Genomic DNA, 24905 nt, shown 5'->3' with positions numbered 1-24905 from the left:
GGACACACGTGGGCCTACAGAGCCATAAAGAAACACGTGGGCCCCAATAAACAGACCCCCATAGACAACAGATGCACAAAGAGACCTTAGAAGGGGTACTTCCCTGGTGATCCAGTGGTTAAGAATCCACCTTCCAATGCAGGGGACGTGGGCTCTATCCCTGGTTGGGGACCTAAGATCCCACGTGCCACAGGGCAACTAAGCCAGCACACTGCAACTACAGAGTCCACACGCTCTGGAGCCCACGCGCCACGACAAAAGATCCCGTGGGTCGCGATGAAGAGCCAACACAGCCAGAAATAAATAATAAATAAATATTAAAAAAGAAGAGAGACCTTAGAGGAAAGAATGCCCACCACTCACACACACACACACACATTTACCATGCTGATACGATGCGCGACGCTCGCTTAGGTCACATAAACCCCCGCATGAATTTCACACATCCACAGTCCCTAGCACACCTCCTCCCAGGTACCCATTCTTCCCCGCCCCGCCCCCAATGCTGCCCCCGGGGTCCCTCTGGGGAGGCCTGAGTCCTGTCCTTAGCTTCGCTTGGCAGGGGGAGGGTGCTGAGTCACCCATCCAGAGCCGTTCCTTCCCACAGCTCTTCCCAACCCCGGAAGCCACCCCACCTCCAGCCCAGCCCAGCCCAGCTGGGGTGACCTCTCACCCCAGGGCACCTGGGTGGAAGGGGGAACTTTGTGCCCTTGCTGTGCGGTGAGTGTGTCCCACGCTGGCATGGACCCCAGAGACCCTTCGTTCTTTCCTTAGGAACGAGCTACAGTTGCCACCTCTCCTGCCTGCTCTGGAGAACAGAATTGATGCCAGGGTTGCCAGGGCTCCCAGCGGCAAATGTGGGGAAACTGAGGCCTGGAGGGGCCTGCCCTGTCTGAGGCCCTGTTGGGCATGGGCACAGTGCGGACTTCCTGAATGCTCACCAGTGCCTGGTGGGGGCAGGAAGCCAGTGGCAGGGAGGCTCCGGGAACCAGAGCTTCGCCGCCACCCCCCGCCCCGCACCTCCTTCCCCACACCCCTGCAAATCCCCGGATGCAGAGACAGGACACAAGCCTGCCAGGCATCAGCCTTCATTAATATGATAGAACTTCCTGAGGTCCCTCTGGTTTGCCTGGGGATCACGGAGTATGGGGGGGCGTGGGGGGATGGGCGGGGCAGGTCACGTGGCTGAGGGGCCTGAGACACACCCACACGCACAGGCACCCTCCGAGTGGGGCTGAGTGATCATTCTCGGAGCCCCTGGTGTGGCTGGAGTTGGGGCACCCATTCTGACGGAAGCTGGGGGTGCCAGCTGGGCATGGGTGATAGGGAGATGGAGGAGGGGTGAGGGGAGAGGATTGTGGTCACAGAAGCAGGGGTGGCATGCGGATGGAGAGGGGAAGTTACTGTAGCTGCCCAATGCCCAGTCCTTGGGGTCAGGGGCATCCTTCCTGGCCTTGGATGTGATACAGTATCTACACAGGCTCTCTCCTTGTTACAAAGAAGGGTCTGGGATGGGACACTGGCCATGGTCGGCCACCAGGCCCGTGAAGCCAGTGTTGCCCCATTGTACAGATAAGGAAACTGAGGTCCACCGGCTTCTTATCCTGGCCTGGGACCATCCCATAGCAAGGAGGTGGTCAACTCGGGCCAGAAACTCCAGTCAAATAGAGTGAGATGTTGTATTTGTCATCTCTGCACTTAAATTGCCTCCCTGAAAAATAACGGGTATCTGAGAAGGTCCCTGAGGTCCCATCTGGCCCTTATGGGTGGGGAGGCTGCATGGGAAGCCATGGGCTCAGTGGGAACAGGGACTGGTGACGGCTGTGCTGGCAGCAGGGACCTCACTGGCTGGCGATGTTTGTGGAAGGGTGGGAGAAATTAAGGAACAGCAGTGTTGGAGCCCTGGACGGCTGTCTGTGGCTAAAATATTATTCCTTGAAGTCAAGGTCCCCAGAGTTTGGCCTGGGGCCTGGGAGTGCTGGGGTGAGAGGCAAGAGGGTGGGAGGGTGCTCCCCTTTGATACTGAGCTGTGGAAATCCTGGGGGGCTGTCCCCCACCAGCGGATGCCAAGTCCCTCCTCTCCCACACCCCGTAGGCACCCAGGGTTCTGCGGGCTGGGTGAGCACGTGAGCTGGGGGTGGGCTCCAGGGAGTGGCATTTTTTCTCTGGCAGGGCCACCTCTTCCCCCAGCCTCGTGGAAGGAGTGAATTGTGTCCAGGGAACAGAAATCTCAGTTGTGCCTGGAAAACACTACATCAGAGAGGAATTTCCTGGTCATTTCTCAATCCTTCAGCAATGTCCAAACCTTGCAGGGCCTGAGCCCAGAATAGATACCAGAGGCCACCCCAGTCTCGCAGACTGGTCAGCTGTGCCCCTCAGGTCCTGTCCAGGTCTCTGCTGGTGAGCTCCCAGCTCCAGAGTGACGATGACTCAGGTGATTCCCATCCCGGCCGGCTGGCCAGCTGACGCTGGGAAGGGAGGAAGGGCGGCAGAGTCCTGAGTGTGCGGAGGTGGCAGGTGGCTTAGCGATGGGGACCGTGAGAGGACACAGGGAGGGGGAGGCAGAGGCGGGAGATGGATGTCCTGGGCAGGGGGGATGGAGGGAGCAGGCCAGGGAAGGCGGGAGGGAGCGGAGGGACCTCCGGAGAAAGCAGGGGGAGGGAAGGCGGGGCAGAGAGAGGAAATGAAAAAGCTGGGGCGAGCAGGCAAGATGAGTAGGGAGGGAGGGAGGAGGGAGGGAAGTGGGGAGAAGCTGACACTCGGAGACTGACCCAGAGAGCAGGACCCTGGAGAAGGAGCGAGGGGACAGAGGAGGGGCTGAGAGAGACCGCAGAGGTGTGGTGAGAAGGGGCTGTGAAAGCAGAAGTGCAGAGAAGGGGATAGACGGCTGTCTGGAGAGAGGGAGGGAAGGAGGGAGAGGCAGAGGGGGGTGGACCAGGGAGGGGACAGAGACAGACACACAGCAAGAGACAGAGACAGAGAAGGAAAGAACTAGGGGCTTGAGAGGAAAGGACCAGACTGAGAGACCGATGTAGCGAAGGAAAGAAACAGGGGAGAAAGAGAGGGAGAGGGAGCCTGGGGAAGACAGAGGGGAGAGAAATAGAAATAGGCAGCCAGACGCACAGCAAGAACTGCGGTGAGCTGACAGGGACCACCTCCCCCCACCTCCAGCTGCAGCCAGGCCCTCGGGAGCGCGGCGCGGTGGGCATCGCGGCGCGGTGGGCATCGCAGGGGCTGACCCGGCTCCCCGGCCTCGCCCCCTCCCTCGCCCCCTCCCACCCCCGGGGACCCCTCCGGCCCGGGGCGGCCGCCGGAGGCCGGGGATGCCAGATTCGTGCCGGAACCTCACATACGTGCGGGACTCGGTGGGCCCGGCCACCAGCACCCTGATGTTCGTGGCGGGCGTGGTGGGCAACGGGCTGGCTTTGGGCATCCTGGGGGCGCGGCGGCAGTCACGCCCCTCGGCCTTCGCCGTGCTGGTCACCGGGCTGGCGGTCACCGACCTGCTGGGCACGTGTTTCCTGAGCCCGGCCGTGTTCGTGGCCTATGCCCGCAACAGCTCGCTGCTGGGCCTGGCCCGGGGCCGCCCGGCGCTGTGCGATGCCTTCGCCTTCGCCATGACCTTCTTCGGCCTGGCCTCCACGCTCATCCTCTTCGCCATGGCCGTGGAGCGCTGCCTGGCGCTCAGCCACCCCTACCTCTACGCGCAGCTGGACGGGCCGCGCCGTGCCCGCCTGGCACTGCCCGCCATCTACGCCTTCTGCACCGTCTTCTGCTCGCTGCCCCTGCTGGGCCTCGGGCAACACCAGCAGTACTGCCCGGGCAGCTGGTGCTTCATCCGCATGCGCTCCGCCGAGCTGGGCGGCTGCGCCTTCTCGCTGGCCTACGCCAGCCTCGTGGCCCTGCTGGTGGCCGCCATCGTCCTCTGCAACGGCTCGGTCACCCTCAGCCTCTGCCGCATGTACCGCCAGCAGAGGCGCCACCACGGCTCGCTGTTCCCCGGCCCCCGGACGGGCGAGGACGAGGTGGACCATCTGATTCTCCTGGCCCTCATGACGAGTATCATGGCCGTGTGCTCCCTGCCCCTCACGGTGAGTCCCCCTGGGCAGATTCGGTGGGTGGTCGGGGGAGGAGGGGAGCTCCCAGCTCGATCCTCTGCTGTTTGTGCCCATCTCACGGATGGGGAAACTGAGACTCAGAGGTCAGAGGCTTTGTCCAGGGGAAAACAGCTCCCAACTTGCGGGAGAAGTCTCTCCCCATTTGCTTCTGCCCCGTTTCTGACCCTTGTCTCCCCGCTTCCACATCTCTAGCCCCGCAGCTCCACCAATCCCACCCCCTACCAACCTTCTCCTACCCCTGCAGTGATAATAAGATCCACCATTCATTGCTGTCTGTACACCCTGTGCTCAGTGGTTTAGAAATCCTTTCTTTGATAGTCTCCAAAATGATCTTCCGCGTCTGTTCCACAAGTGTTGAGTAAGAAGTGTGCCGAGGGGGCTTCCTAGGTGGCGCAGTGGTTAAGAATCCGCCTGCCAATGCAGAGGTCACGGGTTCGATCCCAGCTCCAGGAAGATCCCACATGCCGCGGAGAAACTAAGCCCGTGTGCCCCCAAAAAAAAAAAAAGAGGTTTAGAAGTGTGCCGAAATCTCTGTCCTGTCATGGCTTTTACAGATGAGGGGTGAGGATGTCTTTTGCCCAAGATGACACAGAGGCAGGTCTGCGCCCTGGGCTTCTCTGATGCCAGAGTCTGATCTCCCTGTCACTGGGCTCCCCACTTCCCCAGCCCCACCATGCATCTGCCCTTGGGATCTCCTGGCCTCACCCCTTCCCTGCAGGAACTCCCGCCCTGCCCCCTCCCAAATTGCAGCAGGTCCGACCCTAGTCCTGGGGCACCCAGTCCTCCTGTCTATACTATGGGCCTCGGTTTCTTTTTCTGTAAAATGCAAGGGCTGGGCTAGATTTGAGGGTCGTCAAGCCTTTGGGGGGTTACAAAGGACGCAGAGACTGGACACACACAGGCACAGCCCTGGGACCCAGCCCGGCCGCCCCATCTCTCTCCCTCTAGGGCTTTGCTGCCTGTCTCCTGGGGCTTTCTCTCCCTCTGCTCCCCGGATGCACTTGTTATTCAGTTTTCATCTTATTTTCTTCCTCTTCTGACAGGGCATCCCTCCATCATTTCTCTCAGTGAGCAAGTGGGGGGAGGGGACCGAGGGCGGGGGGGTGGGGGCAGAGGACTCGTGGGTACTTCTTGACACCTCACTCTGCCCTCAGATCCGCGGCTTCACCCAGGCCATCGCCCCGGACAGCAGTGAGATGGGGGACCTCCTCGCTTTCCGTTTCAACGCCTTCAACCCCATCCTGGACCCCTGGGTCTTCATCCTCTTCCGCAAGGCCGTCTTCCAGAGGGTCAAGCTTTGGTTCTGTTGCTTCTGCCTGAGGCCTGGCCAAGGGAACTTGCAGACGTCCTTCTCCCATCCCACCTCAGGGAGGAAGGACTCAAGGGCCCCCACTGCTCAAGGGGGGAAGGAGGGGAGCTGCGTGCCTTTGTCAGCCTGGGGCGAGGGACAGGGGGCACCCTCGCCTGCCTTACAGCCATCCAGCGGCACTGTGGGAACACCGTCCAAAGCGCAGTCCGAGGCAGCCTGCTCTCTCTGCTGACATCTGCCCCGTGATCTCCTGCCCTGTCTTCCGGGAGCAGGAGCCAGAAATTCAGGGACATGACTGATGGCTGCGGGTAGACAAGCCCAGAGATGGATCCTGGAGCCCTGCCGGCTAGAACGTTGACCCCCTGGATTCAGGGGGAGATCAGCTGCTATTTCCTCTCCTTCGCAGTGGCCGCGATGGGCTGTGGGAGGAGCGAGAGAGGGAGAGGAAACAATTATCTTGGAGCATAAAAAGAACAGTTCTCCCAAAATATCCGGTGGCCTGGCCGGCCTGGTCTGGCCCTCGCTTCACGCATCCATCTCACTGTCTAAATATTTAGAAGCTGGAAAAGTTCCCAGCAGCTTCTGTGTGCTCAGGTCTGCTCTGGTTAGGGTTCTGTCTCTGACCCTCATTCATTCAGGGTGCCCTGGATGCCCACCCCAAATCCCCAGCAGACAGCCCTACCCTTGCCCCACCCACTCTGAGAGCCACCCTCCCTCTGCCTCATGGAAGCCAGGGATTCTCAGACACGCTCCCTGCCTCCCCTTTACTTCTGATTCCCATCGGACTTGGGAGGCCGGGTCCCCCCAGGGGAGGTGAAGAAGGCGAGACTGTTGCATTGTGGGCGACACCATTGGACAGGTGCCTGGGAAACTGCATGGCTTGGTGAGTTGCAAGATGTGGATGGCGGGGCTGTGGGTTATGGGAGAAGCTGGAGAAGGAGGGGGTGGGAGGTCCGGAACCCAGGGACCGCCCAAGGACTCAGACCTAAGTCCTATGCCTGTCCCTATGCCCCCTCGCAGAGCCTCACCTCACTGCCTGTGTCCTTGGACCCCACACAAAAATGTCATTCATTCATTCATTCATTCAACAAATAGTGGGCGCTGACTCTACCAGCTGCTGGGGACACAGATCAGTCTTGGCCCCACCCTGGACTCCTCTGGGGTGATTTCCAGTCTTCAGTTCCCCTTCTCATTGCTGGGGTGAGGTCTAGCCATCCACCCTCCCTCCTTTCTTGTTCCCATCCCCTGCCCTCGGGCACAGAATTCAAGGGTTTTCCAGGAGTGAGCATGAAAGGGAGTGATGCTTCCGGTGGTGGGAGGAGGTGAATGGGAAAGCCCCCAGACTCCTTCCAGCCTTGGTTCCCCTTTCTCACTTGCTTCAGGGTTAAAACAGTAAATATGCCCCTGGGGAGGTGTGGAGGAGTAGATGAGGCATAAGCTTCCCAAAGACCATAGCAGCGGCTAAAGTGAGTCCACCTCCTCGTGAGTTGTACCCTCCTCCTCCAGCTGGCTATTATTAGAGCCATTCTACAGAGGCTGAAAGCAAAGTCCAGAGAGGGCAATCACCAGCCCCAGGTCACACAGTGAGGACAAAGCGCATCCTGCAGGTGGAGCTGGTCTTTTCTTTCTTTTTTCTCTTTGGGCATGCCTCACTGCTTGCGGGATTTTAGCTCCCGGACCAGAGATCGAACCCATGCCCCCTGCAGTGAAAGTGCAGAGTCCTAACCTTTGGACCGCCAGGAAATCCCTGGTCTGTCCTTTTATCTCCTTGGCCCAGATCACTGTTGGGCTGATGAGTTTGCCTTGGTTTCCTTTTGCATAGAATGGTGATCATAATCTAGAATTTAGCCTACAGGGCTGTGTGGAGGATTAAATGTTTCCCCTGAAAGCAATTTAGCGGGGAGTAAACCCATAATACGTGTTACTGTTACTGCCATTGTTGTTGTTGTGGTGGTGGTGGTGGTGGGTTTTGTTGTCTTTGGCATCTGGGCAAATGTGGTTTGAATACAACACTTTTCTCCATTGTTTTGACATTTTCCCCCCAGTCACTATGTTTCATTTGAAGGGGTATCTGCGAGAGTTAAAAATAAGTCAAACAACTGCTTAATGGGTACAGGGTTTCCTTTTGGGGTGATGAAAATGTCCTGGAACTAGATAGCGGCTGTGGTTGTCCAATGTTGTGAATGTACTAAATGTCACTTTGACATTTTAAGATGGTTAAAATGGTACATTTTATGCTATGGATGTATTACCACAATAAAAAAAAAAACATGTAATACTGAAAAAAAATGAGGAAGTTTAGAAGCTTTTATAGCAGTCTTGCCAGAGTAACATTGTATTGCTCGAATATAGTAATAAACATGTTGACTTGTACAAAAACAAACCAAAAAACAGGTCAAGAAACACCAGATGGGGTCAGGCCTTTGGTACCAAACCTGGCCGTGGGAACAAACCAGCCCAAAAGTGCCCCTGGAGGACCTTGCAGAAGGGATGGGGTGGAGGGGCTGCATTTTGGGTAGGAGTCAAGGTGGGGCAGGGCTGCTTCCTCTCTCCATGCTGCCCCGGGAAGGTGGGTCAGTTCTGGCCCCTTAACACTCACTGGATGACACTGAGGGGCTGGGCTTTTGGACCACAGCATCCTCACCGAGGTGGGTGCCATTATCAGTCCTATTCTTCAGATGTGGATTAGGGGGAGGAGAAGATTAAGCCTGGAAACTCGTTTTCTGCTACCCACCAGGCCTGACATCACAGGAATCTGCCCCCCTCCTCTCAGACCCCCACCAGCTCTGGCCTGGATGTCTACACTGGATGTGTGGCCCTGAAAGTCCAGGGCGGGGATTTTCAAACAACTCCCGTGGCCCCTCCAGGATGATTTGGAAGCTCCTCTCCTGGTTGGTTCCTGACCCCTGACTGCTCGGGTAGCCTTTCTGCTGGCTGCCATGGTCCTGCCTGGAGGTCCTGTCTGAGTGGTCCCTCCCCTGCCTGCCAAACTCCGAGCGCTCCCACTGCCCGGAGGCCAAAGGTCGATTCCCACGCTCTCTGCTTGGCCACAGCAGATAACGAAGTTTCCCCAAAGAGCCCGCGACCTTTGGGGCCTACACCTCTTTGCTCATTGAGTTCACCCTTCCCGTAAGAGTGTTTCCTCTTCTCCATCTGTCGAACACACCCTTGCCCTTTAAGGTCCTGCTTAGGCTGTTCCTCCTCCTTGAAGACTTAATCACTCCTCTCAGGCACTCTCAGTACTTCTGGGCCTCCACAATGGCCCGTGCCGCAGTCTGCTGTAGCACAGACATTTTGTTTATTCCTTCAGCAGGCTTTGATCTAGGGCTTACCGTATGTCAGATTTTGTCCCTATGATGCTGGGGACACGGCGGTGACAGACAGCCTTGGCCCTGCTCTCCTGGGGCTCACGGTTCAGAGTGGGCAGGGCTGGGGGTTGGGGAGGGTGGAGTCTCAGGGGACCTCTGGGAGGGCTTCTTGGAGGAGGAGATGGCTAGGTCAGGAGATGGCTAGGCTGAGGATTGGAAGGAAATGAGGCAAGTAAAGAAGAGTGGTTGGTTGGTTTGTTTGTTTTAATATTTATTTGGTTGCACCAGGTCTTAGTTGCGGCTCGTAGGCTCCTTAGTTGTGGCATGCAAACTCTTAGTTGTGACATGTATGTGGGATCTAGTTCCCTGACCAGGGATTGAACCCAGGCCCCCTGCATTGGGTGCACAGAGTCTTAACCACTGCGTCACCAGGGAAGTCCCAAGAGAGTGTTTCTGTTGTGCTCACAGTTCTGACTCTGGCCTCTGATGTCTCCTTTCTTTCCTCTCTTGTTCATTTACTCATTCATTTAACACACATTCCCTTGAGCCTGCTCTGGGCCCACGGCTGCTCTGGGCCTCCTGGGGAGATAGCAGTGACTGACATTGCCTTGACCCTACCTCGCTCACAATCCAGTGGGGGGGTGACAATTTGATAATCACAGAAGTATGTATGACAATAAGCAACAAAAATACAATTTTATAAGCTGTGGAATGTACTGAGAACATGGTTTAAGGGAGGCGTCTGCTTTGTTCTGGGGTTGGGGTCAAGAAGTGACCTGCTAGGGGACTTCCCTGGTGGTCCAGTGGTTAAGAATCTGCCTTTCAACGCAGGGGGTGTGGGTTCGAGCCCTGGTCAGGGAACTGAACTCCCACATGCCACAGGGCAACTAAGCCTTTGCGCTCTGATGCGCACAGCAATGAAAAGATCGCTCATGCTGCAGCTAAAAAGACCCCACGCAGCCAAATAAAAAAAAGAAAAAGAAAAGTGACATGCTAGGAACAGGTCTGTCTCCCTCAAGGAGACTTTATTCACTTTTAATTTCATTTCTTGATTCATTTCTGCCTTTTGAGCGCAGATGGACTTAAGCACGCGCACACGTTCGCACCCTGGCCAGTGCCCTGGGAGTTGCCACTCTCGGGCCTTCTGCGGTCACTGCCCCACCTGCTGGCCACACTAGGAATGACATTTAGAAGCGGTTCCAGAGCCACTGTGTTGGAGTTCCCTTCAGGGAAGTGAGGGGAATCTGGATTTCCCTCCTGTGGGCCCCAGTTGGGCACCTCCCGATGTGTCCCCCCCATCTCGTCACTTTCTCACGGTAGGCTCTGAGCTGGCCCAGCGGATCTGTGAGCCTGAGCTGGAAATGACTTCCACGACAGACATCAGCTGATGCTCGCCCCTCCCTGCCTGCCCGTGTCCGTTAGCCGCGCGGAGTGCCATCTCTGTGTCTGTGATTAATAAGGCATGGGGAAGGGAAGTCATGACTTCTTAATAACGCAGGCTGCACGGGAGTAAAAGTCTTTCAAAACACAGGGCCCAAGGAGGGAAATAAACGACGAAGGGTAGAGAAGTGCAGGCAACACAGTGCGGTGGTTAAAAGTGTGGGCGTTTGCGATGTGGATAACCTGGGGTTCAAGTCCCAGCTCATCCACTTCCAAGAAGTGTGGTGCACGAGGTTTTAGCTGTCCCCGATGACCCTGGCCTCCGTTCCTTTAGCTTTTTGTTTTGGCCGCACCCCACAGCATGCGGAACTTCCCGACCAGGGATCAAACCCTGCAGTGGAGACGCAAAGTCTTAGCCACTGGACCGCCAGCGAAGCCCCTTCCTGTCAGCTCTTGATGATAACTTACCTTGTGCTCATACGCCCACTGGGGAGGATGCATGTCATAAATGGGCACTCAGTTTTATTAGGACTCAACCTGGCCTGGGTGAGAAGTAAATGAGAGGATGTCTAAAAAGTGGCGCAATATTTTATGACCCTCCTTTGAGAGGTGCTTCCTGTTCTCTATTTTGCAGACTGGTAAACTGAGGCTCAGAGAAGTGAAGTCACTGCTCCAAGATTATCAGGTTGGAAGTGACAGAGGTGGGACCTGAGGCTTAGTGAGTGTACAGACACTGCAGTGAGTGGTCACACTGAGTTGGAGCCCAATTCTGTGAGTCACCAAAACCTGTCTTCTTCTCGACCAGAATTTTCCACAGGTATCTTGGCTGCTAAGAAGGCAGCTCGCATCTCAGCCTCCACAGTTGTGACCCCAGCCTCAGCCTAGCCATCCCATTGGCTGTCTCTAGCCTACCTGAAGTCATCTTAAAAAAAAAAGACTATTTACTCTAAAGCCAGGCAGCTGAGAGTATGGACTCCTTGGGTCAGATCTGGCTCTGATTCCAGCTCTGTCACTTTCTGCTTAGTGTCTTCACTTCTCTAGGCCTCAGTTTCCTAGTCTGCAAAATGGGGACTAATAGCATCCAGCCCAAATGGCTGCTAGAGGGATTCAACGAGATCATGGAAACACAGCTTAGAAGAGAGCCTGTAGAGTAGCAAGAACCCAATGGAAAGTGGCTTCTGCTCCCTGGGCACTCACTGCACCCCAGGCCCGGCTCCTGCAGGCTCACCAAGCCTCGGCTAGCCCGCGTCCGTGTTATCGTAGCCCCACTTTCCAGACAGGGGCAGAGAGTCATCTACCTGAGCCCATGCATGTGGTTAAGTGCCCCGGACCCCGAGTCTTACGATGACACTCTATTGCCTTTACTGTACCCGTGCTGAGCCACTGCCAGACGGCAGAAAAAGGGGGTACAGAAGCTGGGGCTTTGGAAAAATGGCTTGCTGCTCCCAACTTCCCCTCTCACGATGCTGGGCTCTGGTGACGGGCCCACACTGGGAAGATCCAGCCCCAACTCTTCTCTGCCACAGGAAGGCCCCTGAGGTTGGGCCCTGCCAGGCTTCTCCACCCTCCCAAGGCCAGGTGAAGGTGAGCGGGAGTCTTTTTACCCCATTGAGCTGTCTCTGGTCGCCTCCTGCCCAGCCCCCACAGTCCACCATGAGCAGCTCAGGTGTTCCATGACCTGTTGACCAGTGACTCCCGCGCCCCTGGAGAGGGAAGAGGATGGGTTTGACAGCTGGGGGCGGGGCTTCCCACCCTTTCTTTTTCACATCCCCACTTAGCTTGGGGACGCTGAGCAGCTTTCTAGGGTTTGCAGTTGTTCTGGGCTTTTTCTTTCAAATCTTAGTCCTGTGCCCTCCAGGAACTGACTGAAGCTGTGAGCTCAGGACCACGGCTCTTTTCTCCCTGCTGTGAGTTCCAGCTCGGCACTCAGGCTGCCTGGTTGACACTGGCCACCTCTTGGCCAGTGCCCTGTGGAGAATGGCCCACCTGGCTAGGCCCCCAGGGCCTGACCCGCCTTCCTGTTCCCTGGGATGATGCCCCTCCTTCCCCCGCACAGCCAGGTAACCACTCACCTTTCACGGCTCAGCTTGATGCTGCCTCCCCAGGGAGCTGGGATGCTCTTGTGACATGACGGACCTGCCTTGGGCCTTCTCAGGCCTCATCTTGCAGTCATTCGTGTGATTGATACGCCCCCACTAAGGGGGGGTCGGTCTCTTGCCTATAGGTGCAGGCTGCGTGCTGGCCAACGGCGAGCACTCCAGGCTGACTGGCTGCCCTGACAAGACAGACTCCTGCCCTCAACCACCATGAGTCTGGTTGGGACCAGAACTCTGGCTGTGCAGTGCTGAGGACACGTCGTTCGAGCGAGCATGGAGGACAGGCTCTTCCAGGGCAGGGCTTCAGGCCCGTGCAGGGAGCAGGCCCAGAAACCAAGACAAGAGGGGAAGAGCAGAGTCAGGTAGTCACTGTATTTTATTGGAAAACATTGATATATATTTTTCTTCACAGCTTGAACTGAACACAATATTGCCCGGTTAAAAACAAACAAACAAAAAAAACAACCCGAACCAAAACACTCTGAAAACATCCACAGCCTCACGCCTACCTGCCCTTACCCTCAGCTCTCGGCTGGGTCTCCCACTATGCCCCATCCCTCCCCTTCCCCACCCTGGGGGCTGGGTACCAGAGGGTGGACGAGAAGAGATTCTCAAAGCTGGGCAGGTCCCAGCAAAAGCCACTCGATCGACCTGGGGATGGGGTGGGGGTGGAGGGCAGGTGAAATGAACAGGAAAAAAAAAAAAAAAAAAATCCAGACGACCAAGCTGCCCACGTTGACTTACTTGTCCCAGAGGCGAAAGTCAGAAGCAAGGTCACGGATCATGCTCTCCGCTGGGGAGTGAGGGGCAGGCAGGCGGGCGAGGGGAGAGGCGGGCACAGAGACAGCACAGGCATGGGGGAGGCAGCCAAGTCACCACGGGCAAGCGGGAGGGGCCGGCTGACCGGGAGGCAGAGCTGCCCGTGGCCGCCGGCGCTCCGGAGCAGCTGGCCGGCAGGACTGTTTTATTGCAGGTATGTTCTCTTGAGAGCGTGGTGGGGTGCATCTTCCCTCTCCCCGCCCCTCAGCTAGCCCAGCATGGTTTTGGGCAAAATTAATGTTTTAAGGGGCATAAAGAAAAAACGAAAGGAGAACCAGCACATTACAAAGCAGCCATGCCCACATCCGTTCCGACGAGGGGACCTCGATGCGGGTGGGCGGGGGTGTCACGAGGGAGCGGCGTGGGATGTTAGCACCAGGTATGTACAGGACAGCTTGAGACCACTTCAGGAACACAGGCTGGACGACGTGCAGAGGGGCCAGGGCAGCGGCCCCCCCCCGGCCCAACCTCAGGAAGCCAGTCAGATGGTTTCAGAAGAGTAGCCGACGGGATGTGAGTGTTGTCCACTCTGTCCGGCCCCTTCTAAGAGCTGGCCTCCTCAAGTGGTAAAAGAATGCCAGCTTCCAAGCCTCCCTCGCCCCTTGACCTCCTCCTGGGCCACATCCAGTCAACACCACAACTCTGGAACCTCCCCCGCCCTCAGTCCTTCTGGAACGCCTCTCTCGGCACCCAGGCCCCAACAGGCTGCTGGGCTCCGCACAGGGAATCGCAGGGCTGGTCGCATGCAACAGCGAAGGCGTGCTCTCCTGCCCAGCCCTCCGGAGGGCCTCGGCCCCTCCCCAGCAGGACCCGGGACAGGGCTGGCAGCCACCCCGGCACCCAAAATAAGATGACAAAGGAAAAGAAACAAACCGAAACAGACGAGAGCCACCCGGGCTGGAGGAGGAGGGCAGAGGCCCCCCCTAAGGGGACTGGGGGACTCATCTTATGAATGCAGCAGGCCTTGGAAGATGTGAATGGAACGGGGGAGGGCAAAAGGAAGAGATGGCAGGGGCATGGAAGGGGACTTGGGAGGAAGAGAAAGAGCAATCATGCAGCTTGGGACAAATCTTTTGTTGCTTTATCAGATTCTCAGTCAATCAACTGATGTTTGCTAGAACCGGGATACGCAGGGGAGTGTTGAAGAGAGTGCGCGCGCGGGAAGAGAGAGATCAAGAGAACGGGCATCACCAGCTGCCCAGGGGCCTTCACTTTGCAGTCATCATCTGTACAAACTCTGTGGAGGGAAACAGAGGCAGGAGGTCAGCCGGCAAGAGGGGCTCAGCCATGCCGCGCCCCCAACCCAGTGGCTTCTTCCCCAAGTTCCCGCTGGCCCAGAGACAGGGGCCAGGTGGGCTCACCTTCATAATTGACCTGGCCGTCTCCGTCGATGTCAGCCTCTCTGATCATCTCATCCACTTCCTCATCGGTCAGCTTCTCACCCAGGTTCGTCATTACGTGGCGCAGCTCCGCGGCGCTGATGTAGCCGTTGCCATCCTGGGTGTCAGGGGATAGACAAGGGCTTTGTCCAGGCATTCGCCAGGCTCTTCCCTGAGGGCGGCGGGAGAGAGGCTGCGGCACAGGGGCTGTGAGTCACCTCACTCGGCAGGGCCAGGGGGCTTCCTGAGGTGGCAGGGCCAGTTGGCAGCGGGGCTGGCATCGGGACCCGGGCCTCCTGGAAGTGCTGACTCCAGTTATGCAGGGCGTCCTGGGACCCCACCTGTTCCACTCTCTGCCAGAGTCCCAGAGCCATGCTGGGAGAGGCCTGCTCACCTTGTCAAAGACACGGAAGGCCTCTCGGATCTCCTCCTCGCTGTCCGTATCCTTCATCTTTCTGGCCATCATGGTCAGGAACTCTGGGAAGTCAATGGTCCCGTTCCCTGCAAGGTGGGGAAGGGAGCAGGGATGCTCTGGGCCTGGGCCCTGGGAGACGAGCCCAGAGCCCTAGCAGAGGAGACACCGGCTCCCCCATCACCAGAAGCAGCCTCCCCGTGGTCGTGAGGGGGACCGGGAGTGGGGCTGCCCACCCGCTCCGTGGGGCTCACCGTCCGCGTCCACCTCATTGATCATGTCCTGCAGCTCGGCTTCGGTGGGGTTCTGTCCCAGGGATCTCATCACTGTCCCCAACTCCTTGGTGGTGATGGTGCCATCTCCATCCTTGTCAAAGAGGGAGAAGGCCTCCTTGAATTCTGGGGGAAGAAAGACAAGGAGTCAGAGGCCAAGGACACAGGGAAGTCCTGACTTCGGGAGACAGGCCGAAAGAGTCAGGCCCGCCTGAAGAAACCAGAACAAGACTTCAATTCCAGCCCAAGCCTCTCGCCCCTGTACTCAGGGCCGGCCCCTTCCTTCTTTCAGTCAACACTTACTGAGCATCTGCTCTGTGTCAGGTAAAGCTGCCTGTTCTGTCAGCCTAGCTCAGTGAGGACAGAGGGGAAAATGGGCTGACAGTGGCCTGAGCTTTTTCTACATTTCTTTTTGGTCCCTGGCTTCAGCCTCTCCCTCAAATGATGAAACGGACCAATGTCACGGAGGGGATGAGAGCCAAGGGGAAGCCTCCATCTGAAGAATGCCAGCTAAGGGTAACTGGCTGGGAGAGGCAGGGAAGGAGGGGCTGCAGGACGCCTTTGCTCGGCACGGCATCCCTCCTGACTGGTACCGCCAGCCCAGTCCCCCGGTTTCCAGAGCCGAGCACTGCGTGTGGTGGAGTGTGGGGGTGGTCGGCAGCAGAGCAGGGCTGATGGACCATGCGTGGGGTGGGTGAGGGGAGGGAGGGAGAGGGGACGGCTGCCAAGCCAGGAGGATGAGGAGCGAGTGGCGCTGAGTGGGAAGGCCACAGCTGGGGACGCATCAGGAGCGGGGAGAGAGCCACGTGGCTCCTGCCCTCCCACTGGGCCTGTTTTGGCACCTGGTGCGCGCTACCCCCAACCCTCAGAGAACAGATGCCTGGCAGCCTATTCCCAGAGGGTGTGGGCTGGGCTGAGGTGGTGGGCAGTTTGCTAATGGGGACAGGGCGGGGTGGGGAAGGTGATATGGAGTGTGTTTGTGTTACCCGAGGGCAGAGTGGGGGTTGTGGGTGGCAGGTACGGCGGGAGCCCCTGAGCCCTGGAGAACTGTAAGAGTCTCCCTGGGGATGCGGGCACCTCCCCGTGCTGAGGCCTTGTTGTTCTTTGGGGGAGGGGGTCAGGTGGGCACCCGCGCTCACGATCACTAAACTAGGTGGTTCTCTGGCTTTCCTTAGTGGGACCTGTAGCCAACTGGAGCCAAAGTTTAGAAGCTGAAAGTGTGACTGTGTATTTGGGGAGGTGGGGGAGGAAAGGCGAGAAGGCCAAGTCCATTCCTGCCTCCTCCCACTTCAGAAGCTGGGCCTTCAGTCCTTGTCACATGTAGCCCATTGAACTTGACAGCCAAGCTGGGGTTAGGGTAGCTGCTGGGGCCCAGGGGCTACTTTGTGCTGACCCCTGGCTGTGGAACTTAACTCAGAGTTGGTCTCTGTTCTCAAGCAGCTCACAGTCTGGACAGAGCGGGGCACAGAAACCTACACAACACACAGTACTTCCTACAGCTGCGACTTTCTGGGTTTTGGGGGATGGGGGGCCAGCTACAAAAATGAATTAGATAGGATCCAGGGATTTGTTTTAGCTTACTGGGAGATATGTGATCACTCCTTTGTTCATTTATTTTAGTTATTTAGCCAACAAAAATTTACAGAGCACCTGTCATGTTGGCACCAAAGATACAGCAAACAAAGGGACTGACACAAAAGCCCCCAAATAAGGAACTCATCTAGTGACAGGAGATACAGCAGGTAAAGACATCATAAAATAACTTCACATAGTGAGAAAGGCTATGCAGTTAACAGAGGGACGTGATGCAGAGTAAAGGAAGGTTGTCTATCTGAGAGGGAGTCAGGGAACTCCTTTCCAAGGGGACAGCTGAGCCGAGACCCAAAGGATGAGAAGGAGCTGCCAGTGTAAAGCCAGTGTAAAGAGCAGAGCTGGGGGAAGGCACTTCTGGCCCAGGAAAAAGCGAGTTGCAAGCGTGTGCAAAGGGGAGTGCAGAGGTGGGAGTGACGAGCCATCTCCTGGGCGGCTCCTAAAGTGGGCCAGGAGCTCTGCAGCCCACAGCGAGGCAGGGAGTGCACCTTCTGAGCCTAAGCAGCTAGAGCTGGGCTCACCCCGCAGCCCCTGATGACCCATGGCCAGGAGAGGAACACCGTCTGCTGAGGGCTGGGCGCAGCGCCGTAGGGTTTTGGTGTCACTGGGGCACGCGTGAGCTCTTATACACACGAGTTGATCTGTCAGATGCTCCTCCCGGCCGGAGTGAGATTTGGCTGGGGATGCAGAGGCCTTCCTGCCTCAGGGTGAGGGGAGGGAGGGAGGGAGGCGAGCTCACCTGCAATCTGCTCCTCAGTCAGCTGGTCAGCCTGGAAAAGCAGGAAGGAGAACGTTAGTCACGGGCTGGCACATCTTCCTCGCTCAGGCCGGCCCCTCTGGTGAGGCCGGTTCCACACAGCACTCCACGTACCTGGGCAAGGGAGGTCACGCCAAAGCCAGGACCTGGCGTAAAGTCTGGCGGTTCACGAAGCCGGGGACTAAGGTGGGCTGGAAACCTGGGCCAGCCCGACACAGCGCCTGATCACACCACCCGGACCCCCGGGTGCCCAGTCCGACCCCGTGCTCTGGAGCCTCGGCGGGTGGGGAGAAAAGCTGCCCCAGCCCCCACCCAGACGCACTGACACAGCACGGGTTCACACCTCGGTGCCATCCCTGCTGCTGGGAGCCCCAAAGGCTGCGTGAGGGGAGCAGGTGCCCTAGAGGCCTAATCAGGCAGCTCTAGAAGGCTCCAAACTGAAACAGGCCAGTCCCTGGGTAGGGAAGAGGAAAGATGTCTGGGGCTCTTTGCTAGTTTCTATGTCACTAATTTGGAGGCATTAGGTCCAAGCATGGTGGACCCAACTAGCAGCAATTATCCTAACTACTGGCTCCGAGGCACTCCACGTGCCTGCAAGAACCCTGGTCAGGCCGGGGGGCAGCACCCCACTCTCATGTGCGTGGGCACCATTCTGCCGTTTCTTTTGGGCAGGAAGAGCGGGTGGCGTGTTGGGGAGGGGACTGCAGCAGGCAGTGGTGGCAGAGGCTCCCCCCGCCGCTGCGCTGCAGTTTTTAACCCTTGCTGGCCCTTAACTCTGGGCACTGGCCAGTTGGCAGGCGGCCCTGGCAGGCAGCCCTTGCTGCATGCGGGGCTTGGGGGCGGGGCAGAGGAGAAGCAAAGGCCAGCCTGTCCCGCACGGGTGTGCTGAGAACCAGCCAGGTGCAGGCATCCTCTGCAGGGAGGAGCCATGAGGGGGGCTAAAGCCCAACATTTAGCTTTAGGGGAAAGGGGCTCCACGTCTACAGCAGGCTTCCAGCTTTGACTCTGAGAGCCACCCCCAGACTAACGCATACCCTTGTGTGTATCTGCACGATCCTGCATAAAGGTTCCAGAGCTTCCATGGGAAGCTAGCAATAATCCCCTCACCCCATCCCAAATATGAAGACCGGTCACATTAGAACGGGTCTAAAATGTCCTTTTTCTTTCTCTCTTTTTTTAATCTAAGGGAAGAGAAACTTGAGGCCAAGCCCCAAACAGGCAGAATGTGAGGGGAAATTAAAGTGATGATGACAGAGGAGAGATGGCTAAGGCAGGGGGTAGCAGGAAGGTAGAGAAGGAAAAACACCACACATGCACGTTCTGGAAAAGTCCAAAGTCTAAAGGGAAGGTTAGGAGGCCCATGGAGATACTTCTGCATCGCTTTCAAAAAAGACCCAGGGCTGCCAGACTCCTGAATGCGAGCCTGGCAGCCCCAGGCCCACGAGCCCCTTGCTCCTCCGTCTCCCTTGGCTTCTATGGGCAAAGAAGCCCGAGCTGATCCCCTAGGTCCTGACACCCGAGGAAGCTGCTGGGGGAAAGTGAGAAGAGAGGATGGGCTTCTGGTTACCAAGGCCAGGTGGTGCCAGGGCAGGGGAAGAGGCAGAGGGGAGCGCAGCCGTTTGGGGAGGAGGGCTGCCATTCCCTCTGTTTTCATCCTCTTCCGCCGGCCTGGATGGAAAAAGCCAGTCCAGTCAGGGACCTTAGCACCCCTACCACAGCACCGGCAGGGGCTGGGGTAAAGCGCTTGGGACAGGTTGCAGAACCCCCTAGAGCGGCTCTGCAGGCTGGTGTCTGCCGCTTCCCACCGCCAGGCTGCAAGGCGCAGAGGGGGCACTGCCACACTGCTATAGGGCTGCTGCAAAGAGGCGTGGCTCTGCCTGGAGGGCCCACGGCTCGCACTCTCTCCCTCCCTGTTAGGAGACCTCTCCCCTGCCTGGGGAAGGAAAGGTCCCAGTTCCCAGCTGGAGATCTCAAAGCATGGCTGCTGCCCAGGAAACGGATCACCGCTGGGGACCCCTTCTCAGGTCTTCTTCCCTTTCCAGATCTGAAGCTTTTCAGCTTTCACAGAAAACTGTCTCCAAAATAACCCAGCTGGTCTCCTGCTTCCATATCCCTCATCTTAAGCTCCAGCAAGGGGCTGGACAGGGGTAAAAAAAAACCTGGGGTGGGGGAGGGAAGAGGGTATTATTTCTCTGGCTTGCCCCAGCCCCCATCCAGTGCCAGAGAACGGTGTTAGATGAGATCAGAAACCAAGGCCAGGGCCCCTCACCCGGGCCAAGGAGGAGCCACAGGGCTCAGGCCAAAGTCCAAGGCCAGTTACCAGTGACTTGTCCCACCCATACCTTGCTGATTACAAATGGAAAGAGAAACTAGTAGGGCCAAAGCTCAGGTCCTATCTGGGAGGTGGGGGGGCCTCTGACACCTGCCCGTGATTCGGCAGCGCCCCTTCAGCAAGGTTCCGCTGAGGGAAAATGGGGTAGCGGCGAGAGAAGCCATCAGGCCTGTGTCAGCAAGTATGAGATCTGATACACGGCAGCGGCTTGCCAGGGAGGATGGCTGCGCACGGTTCCGAGGCTGAACCTGGGGGGGGGCTGTGGGTGTTGTGGGTGGCGGGGACCAGGAAAGAACTGGTCTGCTGGTTTTCTCTCAAAGCCCTTGCTGTGTGAATTAACAGAAGCACTCAGCGAGGGCCCCTGATTGGAACAAGTGGCCTTCGGGCCGACGAAGGGGTCCCTCTGGAGGCCCTCACTAAGTCAAGCTCTGCAGCCCCCACCCCGAGGCCATAGGAACAGGCGGCCGATTGTCACCGACGCCACACTGTACTGCACTGTCATTTGGCACAAGTGAGGAGATGCAGAGCGGTGCGTGGAGCTGGAGACCGTGAGAAAACCATCATTCCTGTTTGGAAAAAACAGCTCTCTTGGTCTGAAAGGGGCAGCGAGGGGGTGACGTTCGAGGCTTAAAAAGCTGGCTCATTTGACAGGTTCCAAACTTTGCTCCCTACCCCCATTTCATGCGGTTTCAGTGCGCAATAGGGGCCCGAACAACTCCGCCCACCTGCTCCCACTGCCCCGTGCCTTCTACCCAGCCCCATTCTTCCTGGGAAGGGGACCCTAGAGCCACTCCCTCTGGCCTCTGCAGCCCACTCCCCATCCAGACTGAAGAGTCTTTGTCCCAGCTTTGCCCTGCAAACTTCCAAGGAGCTACCCACATCCACCTCCAACCCTAGGCCCACCTTGGTTGCCATTCATTTTTCTCCAACACAGCCTCGTCCTTGCATCTCCTTCCACCTCACCTCTCACCACCCGAGGCAAAGTCCTCTCCTACCCTTCACCTTGGAAACCCACCTCCTCCTAGACCCAAACACAACACTCTCCCCTGCAAAACCCAGCCTCCCTTCCTAGTTCAAGAGCCTTAACCCGCCAGTAACCTCAGAACCTTCCCTGGCTGCCCCCACATCAACTATCAGGCCCCAGTCCCCCCACCACTGGCAAGCTCGCTATCCCCTTTTAACCATTTCCCTGACCCCAATCCTTTCTGGTCCCCTTAGGCTTCCAGAGCATCTTCTAACCTCAGCTGCCACCCACCCCAGGCTCTCCTTGCTCCAGCTTGCACCTCACCCTCCTCCTCCTTCCTCTGCAATGTTGGTCTTTGGAGAACCCCCTTTCCCCTCCTCAAGGGTCTCATCTGCAGAAGTGAAGCCTCCTCCCGCCCAGGCCCAGCTACTCACCGCCCCCTCTCAGGGAGCTGCCCAGCAGCCCGGCTTTCCTCCGATCCCCCTTCCTGCATCCTCTCAGGACCCAAAGCCTTTATCAGGGCACACATCAGCCCCTTCCCTAGCCAATGTTTCTCACCTCGCGCCCCTGGAATCCAAACACTTCACCTTAGCGACCGAACACCCCATCCTGGGTCCAAGAGCCCTTCCCCTCTGAGGGTGCAGATGCTCCATCCTGGGTTCAAATGCCCCCTTGGAGGGCTCAGACGCCCATTCTGGGGACTAGACACCGCATCGGATGCTAAAACTCGCTTTTGGAAGCCCCCAACCCCCTTTTGGGATCCAAACGTCCCGCTCTGGCTTCGAATGCCCCCGATAGGGGGGCTGAGGGGGCGCAGAGGAGCTCTCCGGGGCCCAAACGCTCCCCATTCTGGGTCCAGTCGCGCTCTCGGGGGTCCTGCCCCGCCGTGCCAGCCTCAGAGCCCCCAGCCTCGGCGGCCCTTCAGCTTCACTCACCATAGCGAGGCCCGGGGTGTCCGGAGCGCGGGGATCAACGTTCCTCCGGCGGCGGCAGCAGTTGCAGCAGCTCGAGCTCCGCCGCGCGTCCGCGCCTCCACACTCACTGCCCGCAGCGCGCGCCGCCGCCGCCGCCGCCGCCCGCCCCAACGGTCCCTCAACGGCCGCCGCGCGCGCCCCGCCTCGCCCGGCCCCGCCCCGCCCGCTCCGCGCGCCGCCGCACTGCGCTCCCACGGATCCCTCCGCGGCTCTCTCCGCAGAGCCGGGCCCGCGGATCCCTCGCTCCGACCCCGCACAGGGCTGAGCTTGTGGCCGGCCGCGCGCGCGCGCGCGCGCGCGCACCCGCCGCGGAACTACTTTCCGTCTCCTCGCGCCCCGCCCCCTGGTCCCACTCTACTTTCCTCCTAGGCGGAGGGGCACGGCTCGGCGGCGCGTGACGCGTCCCTGTGTGAGCTGCGCCGCTATTGGGCCCGGGCCATGGCGGAAATGAGAGCGCGGTGCCGATTGGTCCGGCCTTCCCTGCAATGCGTCAAACTGGGGCGAGCCACTGCGTGGTGGTGGTGGGCAGCCTGAAACGTGTGGCTGCGTGGAGCTGTGAGGCGTAACAAGGCGAAGGGGAAGATTGTGTGACTGTTAGAGAAGCAAATACATCGTCTTCGTGGTCAGGGAGTGGTAAAGGGGTGGGGAGATGCAGAAGCACTTTCTTGGCTCTCCCCTCTAACAGATGGAAGATGGTGCAATCCAAAATGCTTGGACTGGAAGCCCCGCCCCCAGCTGGGCTCTAAGAGGTGGCGGGGTCTTCAAGGTTTCGCGCTTCGCCTAAAGTTTCTGCCCGTTGGGGCAGGTGTCTGCGCCCGTAGACATACTCCACAGGTGTCCGGAACCCCTATCCCCGCTTCACTCCTAATTGGCTCAGAGTCTGTGAAACTGGGACACCCTCTGGGAACAGGGCATTCATTCAGTCGTTCATTAAGTAAGTCTGAATTGGGTGCCTGATGTAATGTCGGGGCCCGTGCTTGGTTGGGCTGGGGAGACGAAACTTCTCAACCATCGTGCTGTTGTCCTGTGGACCACCTGACTCTTGCATTCCTTGTTCCAGGGTTTCAGCCCTGAGGAAAAAGAGGACGAAGGTTAGCTGTGACTATTTACTGGAGCTCAGAAACGCCCCCCTTTCTCTTGTTTAGAATGGGAGCTGCCATTCGATTACGTGCCCCGCCCCCCTCTCGGTGACTGGCTGAGGAATGGCAAGTCAGCCAGTCATTACGTCCCACCTGGAACAGGATGTAGGCTGAGCCAATGAGAGTCCTTCCCTGGGTTTTTGGATGTAGAGTTTTGGGGGCGGGAAGCCTTTTCTTTTTGTGTGGAGAGAGAGAGAGATCTGGTGCTGTCTGTGGCCATGTTCCCACCCTGGAGGAGAGAATAAACGTGATACCAGGGAGAAGCAATGAGGAGATGGAGTGAGAGAGCCCTGTTGCCATTCACTTCCCTGGTTCCAGTGCTCTTGAGGCCAGCTGCACAGCATCACGCCAGGATTTTGATTATATGAGCTATTAAAATTTCCCATTTATCCCAAACTGGTTTGAGTTGAATATCTGTCACTTGCAACAGAAGAATTTCTGATGGATGTGAGCTGGGCTAAACTCTGTCTTGGTCATCAGCATCGGCCCTGAAACAGAGAAGGCTAGGGACCCAGTCAACTTTTGCTGAGCAAATAAGTGAAATGAAGTCAGCCTCATGCTCTCTCCTCCCCTTCTCTCTCCCAATCTCTGAGTCTTGATTTCTGCCAGGCAGACCTTAACTTCTGAATTACTTAGGCCTGTGAAATAATAGATGTACTACTATTAACACGTTTGAGCACTTATTCTGTTCCAGGCACCATTCCACTCACTTTGCATCCATTAGTTCGTTTAATTCTTACAACATCCCATGGGTTTGTTACTTCCATTTTCCACCTGATGAAGCTACTTTATTGCCACTGGAATTAGATAAGACCAGAGAGATAGGAAGGCTTGACCAAAAACAGAGAAGTGAAGTAGCTTGCCCATGGTCACACAGTAGGGGGCAGAGTCAGGATTTGAATGAAACCCAGCCCACTCTTTCATCTCCAGTGCCAGACTTTTATTTGAGAGAGATAAATTTCTATATTGCTTAAGCCACTATTATCTTGGATCACTTTGTTATAACAGTCAAACATATGCATGTCCCCTTTTTGGTTACTGCCCTTGCTTTGTTGGAAGCTGACTCTTATGCCTGCTTTAGTGAGGGGTCGTGTGGTTCAGGTGTAAACCAATCCGCACGTCCTACTTCCATACCTCTGACTGGTTCAGAGTCAACTGTATGACTTTTTTTCTAGGTGTGGCATAATTTACATTCAATAAAATGCCACAGATCTTAAATATTCAGTTCAATGAGTTTTGACAATTGTGTACACTCATGTAACCACCACCCAAGACAAGCTATAGAACATTTCCGTCACCCCAGAAGTGAGCTCCCTTGTGGCTCTTTCCAGTCAATTCCTGTCCCCCTCAAGCAACCATTGTTCTGGCTTCTGTCATTAGAGATTAGTTTTGCCTGTTCCAGAGTTTTATAGAAATGGAATCATATAGTATGAATTTTTCTGGTCTTGGCTTCCTTTGCTCAATGTAATATTTTTGAGCAAAATTTGCATGGAACATACTTACACTCAAGTATAGTTTTTGCCATTGATCTGGAACTCAAATTTAACTGGAGTCCTGTATTTCTAATTGCTAAATCTGATGATCCTAATCTCAAAGCACCTTCTTTTCCAGGGTTGGGAAATGATCTTAGTGCCCTTACAGGGAACCACCTGGACTTCCAGGCCTTGAATTGTCCTATGCTACAACCAGGCAGGAATCTTGATAGTGACTTCAAATCTTCTGAGCTTCGGGAATGATGAATAAACTAAGGCTCAACCCCATTATTATTGGAGAAATTCAAATTAAAATCACAATAACACCCCAGTTCACATCCATCATCTGAACCAACACCAAGTCCAATAATGGTATCTATTGCTGGGGCCACGCCACAATCTGGTGACCCTCATTTCTCTGACTTCACCTCCCTACATTCTCCCTCTCACCCTTTCTCTTCCAGCCACACTGGCCTGTTTGCTGTTCCTTGAACACATATGGCTGACTCCTGCCTTAGGGCCTTTGTAGTATTTCCTCTTCTTCAAAGCTCACCCCACAATAGTCATGTGATATGTCTGTCTCC

The 24905-nt window shown here is 57.0% G+C and overlaps 2 protein-coding genes across 2 annotated transcripts; one reads left to right on the top strand and one right to left on the bottom strand.

Annotated features, from left to right (window-relative positions):
* The first annotated feature begins 2782 nt into the window (after positions 1-2782).
* PTGIR (prostaglandin I2 receptor) lies at positions 2783-7730 on the top strand. The gene is made up of 2 exons (XM_057712263.1): positions 2783-4091; positions 5273-7730. The coding sequence occupies exons 1-2, from the start codon at positions 3324-3326 to the stop codon at positions 5657-5659; spliced, it is 1155 nt and encodes a 384-aa protein (XP_057568246.1). The 5' UTR covers positions 2783-3323; the 3' UTR covers positions 5660-7730.
* Positions 7731-12569: 4839 nt separating this feature from the next.
* On the bottom strand, positions 12570-21956 carry CALM3 (calmodulin 3). The gene is made up of 6 exons (XM_057712727.1): positions 21672-21956; positions 17423-17453; positions 15076-15219; positions 14804-14910; positions 14392-14527; positions 12570-14267 (listed from the first exon to the last, which is right to left on the bottom strand). The coding sequence occupies exons 1-6, from the start codon at positions 21672-21674 to the stop codon at positions 14239-14241; spliced, it is 450 nt and encodes a 149-aa protein (XP_057568710.1). The 5' UTR covers positions 21675-21956; the 3' UTR covers positions 12570-14238.
* Positions 21957-24905: the final 2949 nt, after the last annotated feature.

Source organism: Hippopotamus amphibius, chromosome 16 (genome assembly GCF_030028045.1).
Source record: "Hippopotamus amphibius kiboko isolate mHipAmp2 chromosome 16, mHipAmp2.hap2, whole genome shotgun sequence".
Taxonomy (NCBI): domain Eukaryota; kingdom Metazoa; phylum Chordata; class Mammalia; order Artiodactyla; family Hippopotamidae; genus Hippopotamus; species Hippopotamus amphibius.
This window is presented reverse-complemented; position numbering and strand designations above follow the sequence as displayed.

Bases quoted from the DNA above. Each gene is read 5' to 3' on its own strand.
- PTGIR (XM_057712263.1), top strand. From the start codon at position 3,324: ATGCCAGATTCGTGCCGGAACCTCACATACGTGCGGGACTCGGTGGGC. The intron at 4,092-5,272 runs GTGAGTCCCCCT...CTCTGCCCTCAG, and splicing joins TGTGCTCCCTGCCCCTCACG to ATCCGCGGCTTCACCCAGGC.
- CALM3 (XM_057712727.1), bottom strand. The intron at 14,528-14,803 runs GTGAGCAGGCCT...CCTGACACCCAG, and splicing joins CCTTCCGTGTCTTTGACAAG to GATGGCAACGGCTACATCAG. The intron at 14,268-14,391 runs GTGAGCCCACCT...TTCCCTCCACAG, and splicing joins CGGCCAGGTCAATTATGAAG to AGTTTGTACAGATGATGACT.